The sequence below is a fragment of the Ranitomeya variabilis genome, chromosome 1 (genome assembly GCF_051348905.1).
Source record: "Ranitomeya variabilis isolate aRanVar5 chromosome 1, aRanVar5.hap1, whole genome shotgun sequence".
NCBI lineage: Eukaryota > Metazoa > Chordata > Amphibia > Anura > Dendrobatidae > Ranitomeya > Ranitomeya variabilis.
The window spans coordinates 438,473,478-438,496,839 of record NC_135232.1 but is presented as its reverse complement, the minus strand read 5'-3'; the positions used below and the strand labels follow the sequence as shown (position 1 = coordinate 438,496,839).

Sequence of the window (23,362 nt, the reverse complement as noted above, 5' to 3'; positions counted from 1 at the left end):
CACAGGTTGTATACGATGTGCGCACAGTAACCAACGGCTTCTACATCGCAAATACGTCATGAAATTATCGCTCCAGCGCCGTGTATTGCAACGTGTGACCGCAGTATACGACGCTGGAGCGATACTTATACGACGCTACAACGTCACGAATCGTGCCGTCGTAGCGATGAAAATGGCACTGTGTGACGGTACCCTAAGTCCACCAAACATGACAATTTTGGGGGGACTTTCCAACCATCCAATGTGTTTGGAGGCCTCCTATCTCTAACAGAGATTGTTGGTGGAGATAAGGATTGGGCAGGTTGAATTCAAACCCTCAGGGATTTAAGCAGTTTATACTCCTTCCCCTATTGCCATCATTGGAAACAGACAAACACATCAGATAGCCAAATGTACATGAGTATGGGGAGGTGAAGGGCCTCAACGGATATAGCTGTTGGATGAACAAGTTAATGGACAACAGTTACCTCAGATATATGATTACCTTGAGCTGTGCTGAGGAGGCGTTGGGAACCTAGAGAAAGCTAGCATCCTTGATTTTTTTTTTCAAGCAGTCTGTAATATCTCTTCTACCATGTGACTTAAAAGCCGAACATGGAGACGTATGATATATTTTCAAAGTAGTATATAACATTATTAAAGATTTGCAACAAGGGATCTCCCAGTTTGATGTAACAGACAAGATACCTGAAGAACCAAACCCTCTTTTTAATTTCTTGTAATTGGGCAATTAGAGCACCATTAATTCTAGGGTGCCGCACATGCAAGGATGGTTTACATACATATACTGCATATATAAAATACAAGTGCAATAAACTAACAGTGACAAAACAAGTACAGAGGGGGAGTGGACCCTGCCCTTGTAGACTTTCAATCTACATGGTATTGTGGAGGAAAGCAGTAGGTTCAGAGATTAGAACAGCTTTGAAATCTTGGAGACAGCTGTGTGAGGAATACACAAGGGAGGAGTAAAGGAGATTCAGTGAAAACCAGAGATCATGTGTTGGGAGGTAACATGGGAAATACAAGTGCATCTCACAAAATTAGAATATCATCAAAAAATTAATTTATTTTAGTTCTTCAATACAAAAAGTGAAACTCATATAGAGTCATTACAAATAGAGTGATGCATTTCAAGTGTGTATTTCTGTTAATGTTGATGATTATGGCTTACTGCCAATGAAAACCCCAGAGTCATTATCTCAGTCAATTAGAATACTTTATAACACCACCTTGAAAAAATGACTTTAACATCCGAAATGTTGGCCTACTGAAATGTATGTTCAGTAAATGCACTCAATAATTGGTCAGGGCTCCTTTTGCATCAATTACTGCATTAATGTGGCATGGCATGGAGGCGATAAGACTGGCATTGCTGAGGTGTTATGGAAGCCCAGGTTTTTTGATGGCAGCCTTCAGCTTGTCTGCATTGTTGGGTCTGGTGTCTTTCATCTTTCTCTTGACAACACCCCATAGATTCTCTATGGGGTTAAGGTCAGGCGTGTTTCTTTGCCAATCAAGCACATTGATACTGTTGTTTTTAAACCAGGTATTGGTACTTTTGGCAGTGTGGACAGGTGCCAAGTCCTGCTGGAGAATGACATTTCCATCTCCAAGAAGCTTGTCGGCAGAGGGAAGCATGAAGTTTTCTAAAATTTCCTGGTAGACGGCTGCACTGACTTTGGTCTTGATAAAACACAGTGTACCTACACCAGCAGATGACATGGCTCCCCAAACCATCACTGATTGTGGAAACTTCACACTAGACCTCAAGCATCTTAGATTGTCTGTCTCTCCACTCTTCCTCCAGACTCTGGGACCTTGATTTCCAAGGTCTAGTGTGAAGTATCCACAATCAGTGATGGTTTTGGGAGCCATGTCATCTGCTGGTGTAGGTCCAGTGTGTTTTATCAAGACCATAGTCAGCGCCGCCATCTACCAGAAAATTTTAGGCACTTCATGATTCCCTCTGCCGACAAGCTTTTTGGAGATGGAAATTTAGTTCTCCAGCAGGACTTGGGTACTGTCCAAAAGTACCAATACCTGGTATAACTGTGCTTGATTGGCCAGCAAACTCACCTGACCTTAACCCCATAGAGAATCTATGTGGTATTGTCAAGAGGAAGATGAGAGACACCGGACCCAACAATGCAGACAAGCTAAAGGCTGCTATCAAAGCAACCTGGGCTTCCATAAGACCTCAGCAGTGCCACAGGCTGATCGCTTCCTTGCCACGCTGCATTGATGCAGTAATTGATGCAAAAGGTGCCCTGACCAAGTATTGAGTGCATTTACTGAACATACATTTCGGTAGGCCAACATTTCGGCTGTTAAAGTCATTTTTTCAAGCTGGTGTTATAAAGTATTCTAATTTACTGAGATAATTACTTTTGGGTTTTCATTGGCTGTAAGCCATAAACATCAACATTAACAGAAATGAACACTTGAAATACATCACTCTATTTGTAATGACTCTATATAATATATGAGATTAACTTTTTGTATTCAAGAACTGAAATAAATTAACTTTTTGATGATATTCTAATTTTGTGAGATGCACCTGTATGTATGGAGTGGACAGATTATGGTTGGACATGCATATAATTGGTAGTATTTTCAACTACAGTTCTTAATGCACATTGAAGAGATTGACAGAGGTGAGAGGCCGAGTAGTAGTGAGAGGAGAGGTGGATTGATTGGACATCAGATTTAATAATAGATTTCAGTGGTAAAAGTGAGTTACATGGGATGCTGAAAAAGAAGATGTATTCTAGGTGGGAAATTATGAGGGCTTGTAATAATGTTGTTATTCTAGGTGGGAAATTATGAGGGCTTGTAATAATATTGTTGTTAACTTGATGTAGAAGAAAGGCAGATCAGAAAATATCTTTGCAATGGAGATGGTAATGGCTTAGATGAGTGGTATAAATGATAGAGCAGTGTTAAAAGTTACACCCGATCAGTAGAATAGTAAGAGAGGGGAAAGTGTGGAGTCATATAATGTGATAGATAGGTTTGGTAAAAAGTTTGAGATGAGGAAAAGATGTTATATTCAGGGTTGTTCATGTTGAGCTTCAGACACTGGGATGAGAAGAAGGAGAATATAATTGATAGACACTTGTAATCTTGATCAGATTGGTAGATTTGAGCATCATCAACATATTGTGGTACAGGAAGCCATGACTTATTGAGTAGTCCCAGGTCAAAACTGTAGATAAAGAAAATTAGAGGTCCTGAGATAGCGCCTTGAGGTACACCATGAGAGAGGACAGGATGAGAAGGTAATATGAGAATGTAGCATTCTGTTACTTCTGACTAGTTTGACTAATTTGATTATTTCCTGTCTTGACTTAACAGTCATTAAAAGGGTGAACTAAAATGACTTGAACTGTATTTATGGGATAATATTAGCAAGAAAAAATATTATTTCTCACATTTCTACGTATACCTGTTCTATATTATAAATTATATTTACAGTAATATGCATGTTCATTATATGAAATAGTTCTCGGTATTAAAGGACGGTTCACCAGATAGCTCATGTAAAGTTTTGTGCATGTATTATTCTCTAGGCAGTAATAACTGGGAAATGTTTTATATATTAAAGTATTGTATCAGCTATGATCTCCTTGTGGTGACCTCAGTATGCCATGTTTATCAGTCAATTAAATCATTAGAATATACTTAGAGACAAAGGAATATGCCAGTTTTTCAAAAGTTGTGAGAGTATACTTTTTCCATGTGCAAGATTATAACCTCATATTTTGCTTCATTTATTTGATTTTGTGATAGCTATGAATTCTACAGTGATGATCAAAAGGGTAAGAATGTTTTCAACTTTTGACTTTCAGGCTCCATAACTCACAAAATACTACTTCAAATATGAGACTACCATCATTTTATAGACAATCATCTTGGCTATCTCATACATAAATTTGACTTTCAACTATTTAGCATATGATTAGTTATGCATATTCTTCTCATGTCACTGTATTACTGTTTTGCTCTGGGTGATGACAAAATATTTTTCTTTCTGTATGCCACAAATTACAAACTGGTCTCACATTTCCTAATAGCTCAGCGTGTTAATAGCTTGATTCCCAAGCAAAAGTTCATTGGTTCAAATCGAGGAGCAGCCATGAAAAAGATTTCCCAAGAAAAGAGAAACAGCATCATCCAGGTCATCGATAGCAGTCTCTAGGCCAAGAAAATTGCCAAACTGCATCATGTGAGTTCCAAGACAGTTGGAAGAATATGATATGAAGTCCGTCCATACAATCAATTCAAAAGCCAAGAGGTGGACGTCCAGGCAAAATATTGGAGTCACCAAATCAGCTCATCACAAAGTCTATCAGTTCTGGCGCGATAAACAGCAGTGGAGGTGGCTCGTATGCTTCATAATAGTCAGATCAGAGAAGTCCATATAAGCATTGTGTGACACACATTACACAAGTCTGGAATGAGGGCTCCAAAAAATATGAAAAAGCCTCGACTTATATATCGTCATAAAAAGTGTCGACTCGAGTTTGCAATAAAGTACAAAAAGTGGACAGTAGAAGATTGGAATCGTTTGATTTGGAGTGAGGAGATGAAAGTCAATAGATTAGGCTCTGATGGTTGCAAATGAGTCTAGAAGAAACAAGGGAAAAAGGGGCTAGAGGGGCTAAGAAATTGATATGAGGTTGTTTCACAAAGGCGTTGGATACTTGACCAGGATTGGTGGTGGTCTGAATGCTGATCTATATGTGAGTGTCCTACTATGGATATGAAAAGGATGACATGGTGTTCCAGTAGGACAACGACCCTAAGCATACGTCGAGATTGGTGAAGAAATGATTCAAAGACAATGAAGTACAGGTGCTGGATAGACCTTCATCATCCCCAGACCTCAACCCAATCGAACACTTGTGGGTAGATTTGAAGAAAACACTGTACACATACCCAAGTGTGACGACCAGTATTCACCAACTTTGGCATCGTGTCAAAGAGACCTGGAATCAGATTTTGGTCGAGACATGCTTGAATCTGATCAAGAGAAAGATTCAGGCAGTTTTGAAAGCCAAAGGTGGATTTAATAATAAAGCATAACAGTAACAATGCAGTAGCATAACAAGAATCTGTATGACTAATCATATTCAAAATAGTTGCAAGTCAAATTTATGCATGAGATATCCAAGATGATTGTCTATGAATTGAGGGTAGTCTCACGTTCGAAGCTGTGGTGGCGATATGGAGCATGAAAGGCAAAAGTTCAAAATATTGTTACCCTTTTGCTTTTCAGTGTATATAATGCATAGGTTTTCACCATTCATATTTTGGGAACACTATTAGCCATATATTCACTGTAAGACCAGAATTTTGCTCTATAATTTATCATTATTTTATAAGATTATTTCCTGGTCTTCGTTCATGAATCATGTTGTACTGAAGCAGTGTAGTTGCTCTTCAGAGTTGTGTAATGTTCCCAGAACCTTGTTGAGAGTGGTGTTTTGTAGGGTGTGTTTGATGTGGCAGGAATAGCAATGCAGTCAGTCTGTGATTATCTGAGATCATTTGGACTTTGTAATCCAGAAGGCATATGTTCTTCTGGTGAGACAAGGCAACTGTCATGTGAGCACAAGGGTATGAACCTGGAAAGTTACGTATGATAGTTAGCTTTGCACATTCTATTTCTTCCTTTGGTTACACTGTAAAATACTTCCTTGTATTCAATGGATAGATGTTCCAGCTTTGAAATTAATTTGTTTGAATTGTTACGATTTCTCATGAAATTTAACACTGGCTGTTTCTGGTTGCCTGATTGTTCAAGGCAACATTATGCTGAAGCTTCTCTTTGTGATTGCATTTGCAGAGTTAAAATGGCTGCTTCTAAAGCTCTGAGGACTTAACTGCAGAGCGAGTCTTACAGCTTCTATGAAGCAATGTCTCCTGTCTCTGGAACATGTGCCAGAAATATTCAGCAGAGCTCTTCCTCCTTTAGCAGAAAGGTCTCACTTTGGGGGATGGGAAAGGAGAAGAAAACTGGATGATCTGCATCTGTGAAGTGCTCAGTATGCACCATGGAAAAATGTTTTGAGATGTAATGGATTGTGTTGAAGGAACTTGGGGTAGGGTAGAATTTGCTGCTGTAATTTGACAACAGTGGATAACCACAATCCAAGCTTATGAGCTGAAATAAGAGCTAGATTCCCTCTTGTTTTTAAAACCATCCAGCACAAAGGCTTTTATTGATGACAGAACACAGACTGCATTTTAGATAGTACATTCAGTGTGTCTTACCAGAAGCTTCTTGCACAAGGTGGGATTTTTTTTTTCAATCTCAGTATCTTTTTCTTCTTTCTTTTTTTTTGATTTATGACTGTTAAGTCATATTTATTTACCAGTACTTTATACTTTTCGTGTCCTAATCAGTTGATTAGAAATGCTATTTTTATTTTATGTTTATGATTTACTTCACTCGCTGTAGTTTTAAATACTGCTGCATACTTGACATTATTGTTTGTTACATTCTTTTTTGCCTACTTTATTCTAGGTTATACATTATTTTAAACTGCACAAATTGCATTTTATTGTCTTTGACTTAATTTGAAAAATGTTTGTGTAGTTTATTGGGTACATAATTTGTTTGAGCATATCATACTATTCTGTATGGTCTTAAAATTAACATTTCTTTAAGTTTCCAATATGACAGCTAATAGTTTTTGAATGTCCACTTGGCTTTACAATCAAAATAAAAAAAAAATGAAAATAAATATATTTGTAAAAAATGTTTTTTTATGTGATAAAATATTTTACAGTGATAGACTTGACTTTCTCCCCTTATTTCTTAATCTATAAAACTTTTTGTTTTGTTCTCACCTTCTCAAATGGCTACACTGCTTGACATCAGTGCCAAAGTGTGTACCCTGTTTTGCATTCATGTTTTTATTATTGTGTAGAGCTTTTTCTTTCATAAACATTAACCTTAAGTACATATTGACCAAAGTTCAATGGTTAAATGGGTTTATTTTCTGACTGGGGACATAAAATAAGTTTATACAGTGACCAAATTGACAAGAATTACTTTCTATATAATTGGTTTGGAATAGTAAATAAAAAAATGGTAATCTAAAATCTGCCATTTACTATATCTTGAACAGGTTCAGTGCCTAGAAAATATGAAAAAACACCTAATGTTACAGTTGACACTTTTTAATTTAGATAACTTTAAAAATAATTATGTATAATTTGTCATACATATTACATATTATTCAGTCATGCGATGCAATACAACTAAATTTTCTTTCTATTTTTCAGAATTTTCTAATGTAAAAACAGAGACCATGGAAGTTCTACAATGTGATGGTTGTGACTTCAGAGCCCATTCTTATGAAGAGCTAAAAACTCACATACAAGATGTTCATACTGCATTTCTGCAGCCCACAGATGTAACAGAGGAAAGTTCTAGTCAAGCTAGAACTGTGGGTACGAATTCCACTAACCAGTCAGAAGCTGTGTTTTCTTCATTGAAAAATGAATTTGTGCCTACAGAAGAAACTCATGGTAGGTTCTTAATATTTTCCATTGTTTCCTATAACTGCAGGTAGCTTTTTCAGTTACATTTCAGTTACAATTTTTGTTATTTTAACCTGTATTTATCATTAAAAAGGAGCTATTTACATTTTTTTTTATAATTTCCTCTACTCCAATACTGAGTTATGAGCTTTGAAATAGAGGGCGCCCAATATGCAAATTTCTAATTCAGCCAAGTGGATGTTAACAGTGATTTTTCTGTAAGGGTGTTTTCCCCTCTATGATTATTATTATTATTATTATTAGACATTTTTATAGCGCCATTTATTCCATGGTGCTTTACATGTGAAAGGGGCAGATATAGACAAGTACAATAAGCATGAGCAAAACAAGGCACACACAAGTACAGAAGGAGAGAGGACCCTGCCTGTGAGGGCTCACAGTCTACAGGGGATGGGTGAGGATACACTAGAAGAGGGTGTCGCCCAATCATAAGAAAGTAGCATCTTAGAGTCTGGGGAGAATCTCCCAGAATGTAAAATAGGCATTTTACACATGAACTGGCTAGATTTGATATGTTTCACTTAAACTTGTTGAGAACTCTTCACTTCTATCACCTCCTGTCTTTATAGCATTGGGAGAGTAGTAGAGCGTCAGCGTGGGAGTGTCAAACAATTGCTGGAGCAGCATTTGTCACAAAGCTTGGACCTACCACAGGTATCGAAGAATAAGGAGATTTAACAGTCTGCTCCGATACCTGTAGTGGGTTCAGAGTGCTGTGCTGTATGTTACAAACTCTGCTCTCACAGTAATCTTTACTGCACAGGTACTCCCACTCTGAAAATCTCCTCTCCTGGCACTGGAAAGACAGAAGGAGATGTGAGTGAGTTTTTAACCTGATCAAGTGAGACATGTCAAGTCTCACTAGATGATGCTGAAAGTGTCTGTTTTGACATTCTCTGTGGACTTTTGCATAATAGAGTGAAAAAAGTTAACATTCCCAGAGAAGAATCTCTGTTAATGTCCACTTTGTTGAAATGTTATATTTGGGCCCCCTAAACTTCAAAAGTGGAGTGGAGAAAACCAAATGTTAGGCACCCCAAACGTCAAATGTCCATATTTTAGCTAAACCGTGAAGATGACCAAGCAAAATGTCCATTTTCCAATTAGAAGTTCATTACTAGAGCATACACTAATAAGCAAAATAGTAACAGTGTTTTCAAATTTTTATTTTCTGGCTCCATATCTCACCATCCACTACTGCTTCGAATGTGAGACTACCATCATTTTATAGACAATCATCTTGGCTACATCATAAACCAATGTAACTTTCAACTATTTAGCTTATGATTAATTATGCAGATTCTTATCATGTTACTTCATTGTCATGGTTTTGTTCCTGGTGGTGGAAAATCTTTTCTTCCTGTATACTAAAAATTACAATCTCTTCTCACATTCCCTATTAGCTGAGTTTGTTTTTAGGTTGACTCCCAAGCGAAAGGTGACTGGTTTGAATCGAGAAGAAGCCATGAAGAAGATTTTGCCATGAAAAAGCATCCATCTCATTGATAGCAGTTTTTCAGCAAAGGAAATTGACAACCTGTATCATGTGAGTTCTGTGACAGTTGGAAGAATATGAAATGAAGTCTGTCCATACATCCATTCAAAAGACAAGAGGTGGATGGGACATCCAGGCAAAATATCAGAGTCAACAAGTCATATCGTTACAAGGTCTATCAGTTCTGGAGCGACAAACACGGCAGTGGAGGTGGCTGATATGCTTTGTAATAGTGAAATCACAGATGTCCATGCAAGCACAATGTAATGCACGTTATAGAATTCTGTAATGGTGGCCAAAAAAATGGTGAAGAAACCTCGATTTCAATATCATCATAAGAAGTGTAGGCTCAAGTTTGCAAAAAAGTATAAAAAGTGAACAGTAGAAGATTGGAAGCGGGTGATTCAGAGCGGTGAGATGAAAGTCAATAGACTAGGCTCTGATGAACACAAATGGGTTTTGAAGAAGCAAAGGAAAAATGGTCTAAGAATTTGAAGTAATTGACAAGTTCAGTGGAGAAAGCCTGATGATATGGGGTTGTTTCTCAGCCAAAGGCTTTGGATACTTGACTGTCATGGTTCCCAATGGCAAGGGAACGTAAGAAACATATAAGTAACGAACGAGCTCTCGGGTGATGGAAACTCGAGTTGACCGTGAGCTAAATCTACCACACAACTAACAGTAGCCAGGGAGCATACCTACGGCTTCCTATATGCCACGCGCCAGCCGGAGGACTAACTACGCCTGGTAGAGGAAGAAACAGACCTGGCTTACCTCTAGGGAAATACCCCAAAAGATGATAGCAGCCCCCCACATGTAATAACGGTGAATTAAGAGGAAAAGACATACACAGTATGAAAATAGATTTAGCAAAGAGAGGTCCACTTACTAGATAGCAGAAGGATACAAAAGAGGACTTCACGGTCAACTGAAAACCCTTTCAAAAACCATCCTGAAATTACTTTAAGACTCCTGTGTCAACTCATGACACAGGAGTGGCAATTTCAGCCCGCAAGAGCTTCCAGCTACAGAAAATTACAAAAACTGCAAACTGGACAAAAGGTACAAAACAAAAGGACAAAGTCCACTTAGCTGATCAGCAGACTAGTAGCAGGAACATGCAACCGAAGGCTCTGGTTACAATGATGACCGGCAAGGAAATGACTGGAGAGCAAGGCTAAATAGGAAACTCCCAAACACTGATGGAAGCAGGTGAACAGAAGCAGCAAAGTGCAAACAAGTCACCAGTACCACCAGCAACCACCAGGGGAGCCCAAAAAGCGGATACACAACACTTGACTAAGATTGATGGTGGTCTCAGTGATGAGCTACAGTTATATTAAAAAGTTTGGGCACCCCTATTAATCTTAAGCTTAATGTTTTATAAAAATTGTTTTTTTTTTGCAACAGCTATTTCAGTTTCATACATCTAATAACTGTTGGACACAGTAATGTTTCTGCCTTGAAATGAGGTTTATTGTACTAACAGAAAATGTGCAATTTGCATTCAAACAAAATTTGACAGGTGCGTAAGTATGGGCACCTCACCAGAAAAGTGACATTAATATTTAGTAGATCCTCCTTTTGCAAAACTAACAGCCTCTAGTCGCTTCCTGTAGCTTTTACTGAGTTCCTGGATCCTGGATGAAGGTAATTTTGACCATTCCTCTTTACAAAACAATTCCAGTTCAGTTAAGTTTGATGGTCGGTGAGCATGGACAGCCCTCTTCAAACGATCCCACAGATGTTCAATGATATTCAGGTCTGGGGACTGGGATGGCCAATTGTTCCGCTGCATGAATGCCTGAGTAGATTTGGAGCGGTGTTTTGGATCATTGTCTTGCTGAAATATCCATCCCCTGGGTAACTTCAACTTTGTCGCTGATTCATGAACATTATTATCAAGAATCTGCTGATACTGAGAGGAATCCATGCATCCCTCAACTTTAACAAGATTCCCGGTGCCACACAGCCCCAAAGCATGATGGAACCTCCACCAAATTTTACTGTGGGTAGCAAGTGTTTTTCTTGGAATGCTGTGTTTTTTTGCCGCCATGCATAACGCCTTTTTGTATGACCTAACAAACTCAATCTTGGTTTCATCAGTCCACAGGACCTTCTTCCAAAAAGAAATTGGCTTCTCCAAATGTGCTTTTGCATACCTCAGCCGACTCTGTTTGTGGCGTGCTTGCAGAAACGGCTTCTTTCGCATCACTCTTCCATACAGCTTCTCCTTGTGCAATGTGCGTTGTATAGTTGACCGATGCACAGTGACACCATCTGCAGCAAATTGATGCTGCAGCTCTCTGGAGGTGGTCTGAGGATTATCCTTGACTGATCTCACCATTCTTCTTCTCTGCTTTTCTGATGTTTTTCTTGGCCTGCCACTTCTGGCCTTAGCAAGAACTGTACTGTGTTCTTCCATTTCCTTACTATGTTCCTCACAGTGGAAATTGACAGGTTAAATCTCTGAGACAGCTTTTTGTATCCTTCCCCTGAACAACTATGTTGAATAATCTTTGTTTTCAGATCATTTGACAGTTGTTTTGAGGAGCCCATGATGCCACTCTTCAGAGGAGATTCAAACAGGAGAACAACTTGCAAGTGGCCACTTTAAGTACCTTTTCTCATGATTGCATACACCTGGCTATGAAGTTCAAAGCTCAATGAGGTTACAAAACCAAAACAAGTGCTTTAGTAAGTCAGTAAAAAGTAGGTAGGAGTATTTAAAACAAGAAAATGATAAGGGTGCCCATATTTATGCACCTGTCAAATTTTGTTTGAATGCAGATTGCACATTTTCTCTTAGTACAATAAACCTCATGTCAAGGCAGAAACATTACTGTGTCCAACGGCTATTAGATATATGAAACTGAAATAGCTGTTGCAAAAAAAACAATTTTTATAAAACATTAAGCTTAAGATTAATAAGAGTGCCCAAACTTTTTCATATAACTGTATATGTGAGTATTCTACAAAACAAGTTACTTCGTACACTCGAATGCTATGGGTGTGAAAAGGACGACATGGTGTTCCAGAAGAACAAGACCCGAAACATATGTCAAGATTGGCTAAGAAGTGGTTCAATAACAATAAAGTAGATGTTACGGCTAGCGGAACGCACCGAGTAAATATAGCTGTTTATTATAAATGGTGCTTTCACAGCCCGGGGTCCACCGTGCAGGAGGAACCTGCTGCTAGTGAATGGTCGCACTGTTTGGCGGTATAGACTAGCTCTGTTACTTCACAGAGTAGCCGTGAGAGGAAAGCATTGTGCCCTGTTAGCCTCACAGGAGCACAAGCTTGCTGCCGAACTGATAGCAGTCAGTGGTTATGCACACACGCAATCTCCTCACCGGAGGTGCCGGAATTCTAGGGGCTTATTTTAGCCGGGTCCCTGAATACGTACATACAATCTCCTCACCGGAGGTGCCGGTATTCTAGGGGCTTATTTCAGCCGGGTCCCTGTATCTATTCATACATAACCACACTGGCGCAAAGCACATATTTGGATTGATACTAGCGCATGGCTGTGCGGCCATGCAAGCCTTTTATAGCTGCAGCAAGTACAGACCTTCCTAGAAGGACCAATGAGAAGCTGCCACAGAGCCTGAGCACCTTCAGGACCTTCCTGGAGAACCAATGGGCTTTGCTGCAGTATGCAAGCATGTGACCCTCGATCTCCAATGAGAGATCTTACTCTGGGCATGCTCAGAAGGAGAAAAGCAGGACTTAGTCCCAAAAGCGTCTGCTCGCCGCTGCCCAGCACTGGCTTCAATGGCAGAAGCTGGAAAAGCAGCAGTAACCCTTTGTACAGAGTCAGACTAAGTGAGACACTGGGACCGACGTCTCCGCTGAGCAGACTCCACTGCGGCAGGAGACGAATGGGAGACCGTAGCGGAGATGGCCCGAGATTCCCCCTGTGCAGAGGCGGGACCTCGACCCCTAACAGTAGAGGTGGAGGATTGGTCCCCACAGTCCCCAGATCTCAACCCAATTGAACTCTTGTGGGTAGAGTTGAAGAAAAAGCTGTATACACACCCAAGTGAGTCAACGATTATGCACCAACTGTGGGATCGTGTAAAAGAGACCTGGGATCAGATTTTGGTCGAGACATGCTTAAGTCTGATTGAGAACATGCCTAGAAGGATTCAGTCAGTGTTGAAAGCTAGGAGGATTTACAAAATAATAATAAATAAATATACTTTTTTATGAGCAAAACAGTACCAATGCAGTGACATGACAATAATCTGCATAACTAATTATATGCAAAATAATTGCCAGTCAAAATTATATATGAGATAGCCATGATGATTGTCCATAAAATGCTTTACAAGCAGTAGTGGAGGGTGAAATTTGCAGCCTGAAAGTCAAAAGTTTAAAATATTGTTACCCTTTTGCTCGTCCGTGTATTTTGAAATATTTGAAAGCATTTAATTGAAATATTTTATTTCTTTTCAGGCCAGAATACTCCTCAGGCGCCTACCGGATCATATTACAGTCCCACTCCTAGTTTTTATGACATGTCATCTGCTGCCAGTTCCAAACCAACCAATAAGTTTTTCCAATGCAAATTTTGTGTTCGCTATTTTCGATCTAAATATCTTCTGGTGGAACATACCAGGAAAGTTCATGGACATGCTAGTGGAAATACCGGAGCGTCTGGAAATTTTAATATTATGCTGCATGATGGGTTTGGAAAAGTTTTCTCATGCCAGTTTTGCACTTATAAGTCACCTAGAAGAGCAAGAATAATCAAGCATCAAAAAATGTACCATAAGAATAGCCTGAAAGAAAGTTTATCACCTTCAGTGTCTCAGAGTACTCCTACTTCCATGTCAATTCAGGAAACATGTAAAGAATTGCCTGCTGAAGTAGTAGAGCGGAGTATTCTTGAATCCATGGTGAAACCTCTGACAAAGTCTAGAGGAAACTTTTGCTGTGAATGGTGTAGCTACCAAACACCACGAAGGGAGCGCTGGTGTGACCATATGATGAAAAAACATCGTGGGATGGTCAAGATATTGTCAAGTTTACGACAAGATGGATTAAACATGTCAGATTTGCAAAATAAAGGTTCACAAATGTCTAGTCCTGGACCTAGCTACATGCCACTAAACATGACAACCCCAGACTTATCTAGTGCAAATATTTCTGGTTACAGGACCCCTATAAGTAATCTTCCAGGTGGCAGTACTTCCAAGTATCAGTCCATGTCATATGTTCCAGTGAAACCTAAATTTCCTTCAAATGCCGGTATTTTAAATTTATCAGAAAGGTCTCCTTATGTAATGTCAGAAAAGTCAGGTTCTATGGTTGATATGGATGACAATAGCTTATTAAATGATTCAAGTTCTGATGAGGACTATATAGAAATAGATGGGGAAAATGGTTACAACCTAATGGACAATCATGATATGTCTGGGGATCCATTGTTGGGATCTGAAAACAACAAATTGCTGGAGACAAAGGGAATTCCATTTAGAAGATTTATGAACAGATTTCAGTGCCCTTTTTGCCCATTTCTTACCATGCATCGACGGAGTATCTCTCGTCACATTGAAAATATTCACTTATCTGGTAAGACTGCAGTTTATAAATGTGATGAATGTCCCTTTTCATGCAAAAGCCCGTTAAAGCTTGGGGCACATAAGCAGTGTCACAGTGGTGCATCTCCTGACTGGGATCCTATAAGCGCGCTGACTGAAAGTATGTCTTCACAATTAAATGAAGTCTATGACACTAGTAATATAAATGGCAGAAAATCTGGAAACATGCCAGAAACCTCCCTGCAGAACCCTTACAAATGTACAATGTGCAATTACTCCACAACAACCTTAAAAGGTCTTCGTGTTCACCAGCAGCATAAGCATTCATTCTGTGACAATATGCCAAACAATAGTAATGTGGTGCAGCAAATACAAGAGAACGAACAAGATTCTAGTAATTCTGTTACTGTGCGAAAGAGTCAGACTTCCATTTTGGGGCTATCTTCAAAAAATAATTTTGTTGCAAAGACGTCTCGGAAAATCTCAAATGATTTTCCCCTGGATTTGTCACCTGTAAAGAAAAGAACAAGAATTGATGAAATTGCAAGCAATCTACAGAGCAAAATTAGCCAAACTAAACAACAAGAAGATACAGTTATTAATGTGGAGGATGACGAAGATGAGGAAGAAAATGAAGTAGAAATAGAGGTAGAACTGGACAAGGAGGAAGATACAACTGAACAATTGGAGACTGCTGATCAGTACTCTATCCAACAAATATGGAATCGGGATATCGGCTTAGCACAAAAAAACATGAGTTTTAGAAACATCCAACATAGTTACTCAGCAGCCAATGGTGCCGAAATTGAATTAACACTGTCAGATGACGATGAAGAATACTACTTCCAGTCCATTGGCTTTAAGGATCAAGATCAAAATTCATCTGTTGGTTGTAACCAGTCTAATCAGTTTAGTGAAAGTGAACAGAATAATGAAAATGCGGAGTACAGTGAAGAGTCTGGAAGACTATACTATTGCAAACACTGTGACTTTAGCAATAAGTCGGCACGTAGTGTTAGCACGCATTATCAGCGCATGCATCCCTATATTAAATTCAGTTTTAGGTATATCCTTGATCCCAATGACCATAGTGCAGTATACCGCTGTCTTGAATGCTACATAGACTATAATAATTTTGAGGATTTGCAACAACATTATGGAGAGCATCATCCAGAAGCAATGAATGTTCTTAACTTTGACCAGTCAGATCTTATTTATAGATGTCGTTTTTGCTCTTACACAAGTCCTAATGTCCGAAGCCTAATGCCTCACTACCAAAGAATGCACCCTACAGTTAAAATCAATAACGCAATGATATTTTCAAGTTATGTTGTTGAACGACAAGAAGAGCTTAATGCCGAATCGCAAACATTAAGAGAAATTTTGAATTCTGCCCCTAAAAACATGTTGACCTCTACTCCTTCAGGGCATGGAATCAACAGCTCTGCAACCTTTAATAAACCTACACCACAAGCAAGTACCACACAGCCATTTTCTACAGAGAATGAGACTCAGAAGAATACTGCTGTTAATAATGTTGTGGTTTACGATTGTGATGTGTGCGGATTTGCTAGTCCAAACATGCATTCTGTTTTGGTTCATTATCAAAAAAAGCATCCTGATGAAAAGGCTTCGTACTTCAGGATTCAAAAAACAATGCGCATTGTCACTGTTGACAGCAGAACAGCTATTTCGCAGCTTGCTTTTGATGGAGGATCTTCTGTAACTCCAAATTCTACCAATGTAGCTGCTGCACCAGAAGAAAATGTTGAACTATATTACTGCAAGCACTGTTCATACAGTAATCGTTCAGTTGTTGGTGTATTGGTGCATTATCAGAAAAGGCATCCTGAAATTAAGGTCACTGCAAAGTACATTAGACAGGCAGCTCCAAATTCTGAGACCATGAGAAATGCAGATCCTCAACAATACATATCTGGTAAACAAGCTACTACTATGTTCAGCATCAAAAAAGGTAGTATTCAACCAAAAGAAAATGAAATGTTCTTTTGCCAACATTGTGACTATGGTAATCAAACTGTCAAAGGAGTTCTTATTCATTATCAGAAGAAACACAGAGATTATAAAGTAAATGCTGATGTTATTAGACAACACACAGCTGCTATAAGGAGTCTATGTGAGCAAGGCCAAAAGAAATCCAGCACAAACATCCAAACCACTCCACCAAATAATGAGCCTGAGAAGACTAAGCTTCGAACTCTAAAATGTAGGCAGTGTTCATTTTCAACCCCTTATGTCTATGCTCTAAGAAAGCACATGAAGAAAGACCATCCTGGTTTAAAAGCTACAGTGACTTTAATTTTAAAATGGGCTTTTTTGGATGGCTTTATTGAAGCTGGCTATCACTGTGAATGGTGTATTTATTCACATCCAGAGCCCAATGGTCTTCTTGAACATTATCAAAGAAGACATCCAGAGCACTATGTGGATTATACCTATATGGCAACAAAGCTATGTGCTTGCCCAGATCCTGTTCCTGTGCAGTCAGCTCCTGAATTAAAATCTTATAAATGTCGAGATTGTATATTTGAAGCCAGTTCTATTTGGGATATCACTAATCACTATCAAGCTGTACATCCTTGGGTTCTGAAAGGGGATGAATCTGTTCTGCTTGACATCATTAAGGAGAAGGATACTGCACAAAATGTAAATTGTGAAGAAGCAACATCTATTGAAACTCTTGTTACTCAGAAAAGCTCCATACATGTTGAAACTCACATGGAGTATTTAGAGGATACCAATGTGTTACAGGAAAAGGCAGCACAGTTGTCCTCTGCTCTTGCTTCATCACCTTATCAATGCACTGTGTGTTTATCTGAGTACAACAATTTACATGGCCTGTTAACTCATTATGGAAAAAAGCATCCAGGCATGAAAGTCAAAGCTGCAGACTTTGCCCAGGACGTTGACATTAATCCTGGAGCAGTTTATAAATGTAGACATTGTCCATATATCAACACTCGTATTCATGGTGTTCTTACTCACTACCAAAAACGACACCCGTTAATAAAGGTAACTGCTGAAGATTTTGCGCACGATGTGGAACCACCCAATGAATCTAGTCAAAATGACAATGAAGAAAATAATCGAATTTTTAAACAAGGATATGGTGCCTACAGATGTAAAATATGCCCTTATACCCATGGCACTTTAGAAAAATTAAAGATTCACTATGAAAAATATCATAATCAGCCAGAACCAGACATGATTTCACAAACATCTCCAAACGAAATTTCCAGCACTGAACCAGACACTCCAGTTGATGATCAGCCACATGAAACTGTTGTAACTCTAGAACCAGGTGAAGTCACTGAAATTCTAGATTTCAGGCCACGTAAAAATATGGCATCACACACAGTATTTAAATGTCAATTATGCAAGTATTTTTGCTCAACAAGAAAAGGGATAGCTAGGCACTACCGTATCAAGCATAATAATGTTCGAGCACAGCCAGAGGGTAAAAACAATTTGTTTAAGTGCGCCCTCTGTTCCTATACTAATCCAATTCGCAAGGGTCTAGCAGCCCACTATCAGAAGCGGCACGACATAGATGCATACTATACTCACTGCCTAGCAGCATCAAGAACAGTTAGTGATAAACCAAGCAAGATGGTTCTTCCTCTACCACAGAAAGAAAGCTCAACTGAGCTGAGCGATGACCTGAAGAAGGCAATTGAAAGTAAAACATGTTCTCTCTGTTCATTTCAATCTTACAGCAAGAAAGGAATCGTGTCACATTACGTAAAAAGACACCCTGGAGTCTTCCCTAAAAAGGCACATGGTGGTAAGCTTGACCATTTTTTTACACCTGTGTACTCAGAGAATCATAAAGACCAAAGTGCACCTGAAGATAAGTCTGAAACAGAAGCTCCTTTTGATGATTCAGAAAGCAATGAAACTGAGCTACTTCCATATAGATGTATTAAATGTTTTAAGCTGTCATTTAGCACAGCTGACCTTCTGTGCATGCACTACACAGATCATCATAGCAAAGACGTAAAGAGAGATTTTTCAATATTGGGCACAACTGGCACCCGTTCCTATACCACCACATATCAATGCAAGCATTGTAACAGTAAATTGAACAGTATTGCTGAACTGACAGGCCATTTGACAGCTCACATTGAAGAGTTCCAAAAACGTGCAAAACGTCAGGAAAGACGGAAGCAACTTTTAAGCAAGCAAAAAAATTGTGACACTGGTACTGCAGATGGACAAGAAAAGGTCAGATATATACAATTTAATATCGGTTTCCATTAGAGTGAAGCGTATCTTTCAGAAGGTTAGAGTCATTGTGGTTACTTTTATTTAATTTTTCTGCAGACATGATTTTGAAAAGTGGCATAGAAAGCACCAGGTAGCCAAAATGTGTTCATGACATATTTTTCTAATTCAAATTTTAGCAACTAGCTTTCTGCGTTTTCTTTTTAGAGGGCCTTAATTATTTCCTAGTGATGAATATCAGATGAAATGAGGATCAGGCATTATTGTGTAAGCAGCAAATTTGCTGTCAGGTAGTAGGTATTCTTTTTATAAGGACAGAGACTGACTGCCATATTTCTCGTGCGAGAATCTGCATCGCACTGCACGGACTGGACAGGCACCTCTCATGACCTGAGCAAGACAGTATGATGTATTTCTGTGCAGCTGTGAAGCTCAGGTCAGGAAAACTGACAGCCAGTACGAGGTTTACGATGCTTTTCTTACACCAATACGGCAGTCTGTCTCTGTCCTTAAACTAACGCTCAGCTGAGTGTGCATGGAAAGATTGAAGAACTTCATGAGTGTTCAGTCAACCGCTAATTTATGGCCAGCTTAAGAAGTAGAGGGCACAGCAGAGCAGATGATAACAGAGTCCATAATGGTTGCAACATTTGGTAAACAGGAAAATGAAATATGGCTATACGCACACTGAGTTTTTCAGAGCGGTTTTGGAGCAGAAAGTGAGCGAAAACTCTCCAAATCCTCATCTGAAACTCCAGACTCAACAACGATGAGTTTTTGCTAAGTTTCTGTTCCAAAGCCTTAGCAAAAATACTTTTTGTGCATATAGCCTAAAGTGTCTTCACTGGCATCTTTTCAGCCATTTTTGTGGTGGCTCCACCGCTGGTATCTTTCTTTAATAATGTAAACTAAAACTGGAAAGTAGGGAGCTGCCTGAAGAATGGTTAGGACTCTTCTTTTAGGTGCTTAATGGTTTTTGAAACCTATAGCGCTTAAATGAAGCTCCAAAGGATGTTTTGACATTGCTGTGCATTGTTCATTTATTATTTTTCTAGCAGGCTTAACTTTTTTTAAATGCTTTTTGGCTTCTTAAGCCTGAAACAGTTAAAAGAGCCTAACAAAGTCAGAACATACAGTGGGGCAAAAAAGTATTTAGTCATTCAGCAATAGTGCAAGTTCCACCACTTAAAAAGATGAGAGGCGTCTGTAATTTACATCATAGGTAGACCTCAACTATGGGAGACAAACTGAGAAATAAAAATCCAGAAAATCACATTGTCTGTTTTTTTATCATTTTATTTGCATATTATGGTGGAAAATAAGTATTTGGTCATAAACAAACAATCAAGATTTCTGGCTCTCACAGACCTGTAACTTCTTCTTTAAGAGTCTCCTCTTTCCTCCACTCATTACCTGTAGTAATGGCACCTGTTTAAACTTGTTATCAGTATAAAAAGACACCTGTGCACACCCTCAAACAGTCTGACTCCAAACTCCACTATGGTGAAGACCAAAGAGCTGTCAAAGGACACCAGAAACAAAATTGTAGCCCTGCACCAGGCTGGGAAGACTGAATCTGCAATATCCAACCAGCTTGGAGTGAAGAAATCAACAGTGGGAGCAATAATTAGAAAATGGAAGACATTCAAGACCACTGATAATCTCCCTCGATCTGGGGCTCCACGCAAAATCCCACCCCGTGGGGTCAGAATGATCACAAGAACGGTGAGCAAAAATCCCAGAACCACGCGGGGGGACCTAATGAATGAACTGCAGAGAGCTGGGACTAATGTAACAAGGCCTACCATAAGTTACACACTACGCCACCATGGACTCAGATCCTGCAGTGCCAGACGTGTCCCACTGCTTAAGCCAGTACATGTCCGGGCCCCTCTGAAGTTTGCTAGAGTGCATTTGGATGATCCAGAGGAGTTTTGGGAGAATGTCCTATGGTCTGATGAAACCAAACTGGAACTGTTTGGTAGAAACACAACTTGTCGTGTTTGGAGGAAAAAGAATACTGAGTTGCATCCATCAAACACCATACCTACTGTAAAGCATGGTGGTGGAAACATCATGCTTTGGGGCTGTTTCTCTGCAAAGGGGCCAGGACGACTGATCCAGGTACATGAAAGAATGAATGGGGCCATGTATCGTGAGATTTTGAGTGCAAACCTCCTTCCATCAGCAAGGGCATTGAAGATGAAACGTGGCTGGGTCTTTCAACATAACAATGATCCAAAGCACACCGCCAGGGCAACGAAGGAGTGGCTTCGTAAGAAGCATTTCAAGGTCCTGGAGTGGCCTAGCCAGTCTCCAGATCTCAACCCTATAGAAAACCTTTGGAGGGAGTTGAAAGTCCGTGTTGCCAAGCGAAAAGTCAAAAACATCACTGCTCTAGAGGAGATCTGCATGGAGGAATGGGCCAACATACCAACAACAGTGTTGTGAAGACTTACAGAAAACGTTTGACCTCTGTTATTGCCAACAAAGGATATATTACAAAGTATTGAGATGAAATTTTGTTTCTGACCAAATACTTATTTTCCACCATAATATGCAAATAAAATGATAAAAAAACAGACAATGTGATTTTCTGGATTTTTATTTCTCAGTTTGTCTCCCATAGTTGAGGTCTACCTATGATGTAAATTACAGACGCCTCTCATCTTTTTAAGTGGTGGAACTTGCACTATTGCTGAATGACTAAATACTTTTTTGCCCCACTGTATGTACAGCAAGTCATTTTGAGATTGCTGTGCATATGTTCATTCTTTTTAGCATATTTTACATTTTTTTTAGGCTTGTTTTGGAGTGCACCCACATGAAAAAGACGTCATGTGCACATACCTTTTTGGTATTGTTCACACTGATTTTCTTGTGGACTTTATGGAGCAGAAACTGAATGGAAACTCTTCTAGTCTCAGAAAAAACTCAGAATTCCTCTAAAACTTGGAGATTCCGCTCAGTGGCTATGAGCACACAAAGTTTTTTTAGAGAAAGAGAAAACCGAGGAAGACCGTCAAGTTTTTGAGAATTTTCTTAGTTTTTGAGAATGATTTGGAGAGTTTTCTTTCAATTTCTGCTTAGCTTCTGCTCCAAACTTATCGAAAAACTATGTGTGCACACAACCGGTTTCCGTTTCCAAAACATAGCAAAACTACTCAAATAACCTAGGTGCATCTGCACATGACATTTTTTTGGCAAATTCCACCTGGAACCGGCAGAAAAAGTGCTCAACAAATGTTAAAAATAATAAACGTATGGACAGCAATCAGAATAACTTGCTGTGTGTATGCGTCATCATTTCTAATTTCTTTTAACGGCTTCAGGCTTGGAAAGCCGCAAAGCAGCTAATAGAATGACCTGACCATTCTTCAGGCGACTTCCACTTGGAAACCACCACTATTTTGCATATAGGTTTTTTAAAAGATGCTGGAGGCAAAGCAGCCTCAAAAATGGCAAGACGACAAAGATGTGTTAAGAAAAACACTGGCATATTTACAAAGCTTGTGCAGGTATGCTGGAGTCTAAAAGGCATCATGTGTACATACTCGTAGGGCACACCAAATCTTTTTGATCCTAGAGCAGAAACTAAGTTTAAGCTCTCAAGTTTTTTAGGAGTTTTGACTTTTTGAGGAGGATTTGGAGAGTTTCTGCTCAGTGACTGTTTACACACAGTTTTTTTAGAATATTGTTTAGTAGAAATTGAGCGGAAACTCTCAAAATCCTCCTCCAGATCTCAAAACCCATGAAAATTTGGAGTTTGCACTCAGTTTCTACTCCAAGAACTCCTTGAAAAAGTGGGTATTACTCAGGGTATGTGCACACAACAACTTTATTCCAACGGCAGAGCCGCCGAGGGGTTCCTCTGTGAAGCCGTTTCAGGAAAAAGCCATAGGTCTATTTCCTGAAGCAGCCTTGATAGTTTTGCTATCTTTTTTTTAGCTCCAAATTAAGCCGCCGGAAGAATCGACATGCTACTTCTTTTAACAGTTTCACGGTTTCTGAACCCTGAAGTGGTTAAAAGACATAGCAAAAGACTGAACATGTGCACAGAAATTACATTTTTACATTATATTTATTTTTGGAGGTGGTTTTTCTACACTTTTTAAAGACTTTTTCTGATTGAAGTCACCTGAAAAAGGTTTTGTGTCCCCATACCGTAATGTTACTGTGCATGTTTTGGTTGCAATAGTTCATTTTTAAAGTATGTCAAAAAATAGATTTTATTTGATTTTTTCAATCCCTTTTGGGATTAGTCAATATACAGTACAGACCAAACGTTTGGACACACCTTCTCGTTTAAAGATTTTTCTCTATTTGCTGTCATCAAAGCAAAAGGTGGCTACTTGGAAGAACCTAGAATATAAGACATAATTTCAGTTGTTTCACACTTTTTGTTAATTATATAATTCCACATGTGTTAATTCATAATTTTGATGCCTTCAGTGTGAATGTAGAATTTTCACAGTCATGAAAATACAGAAAAATCTTT

The 23,362-nt window shown here is 39.1% G+C and overlaps 1 protein-coding gene across 2 annotated transcripts in view; it reads left to right on the top strand.

Moving 5' to 3' along the window:
• Positions 1 to 23,362, top strand: part of ZNF462 (zinc finger protein 462) — a 137,537-nt gene that overhangs the window by 40,825 nt on the left and 73,350 nt on the right. For both annotated transcript variants that reach the window (XM_077249319.1, XM_077249320.1), the window contains exons 2-3: positions 7,297 to 7,542; positions 13,532 to 18,864. In XM_077249319.1, coding sequence (XP_077105434.1) covers positions 7,323 to 7,542; positions 13,532 to 18,864 — 5,553 coding nt within the window. In that variant the 5' untranslated portion in view covers positions 7,297 to 7,322. The remainder of the gene's footprint in view (positions 1 to 7,296; positions 7,543 to 13,531; positions 18,865 to 23,362) is intronic.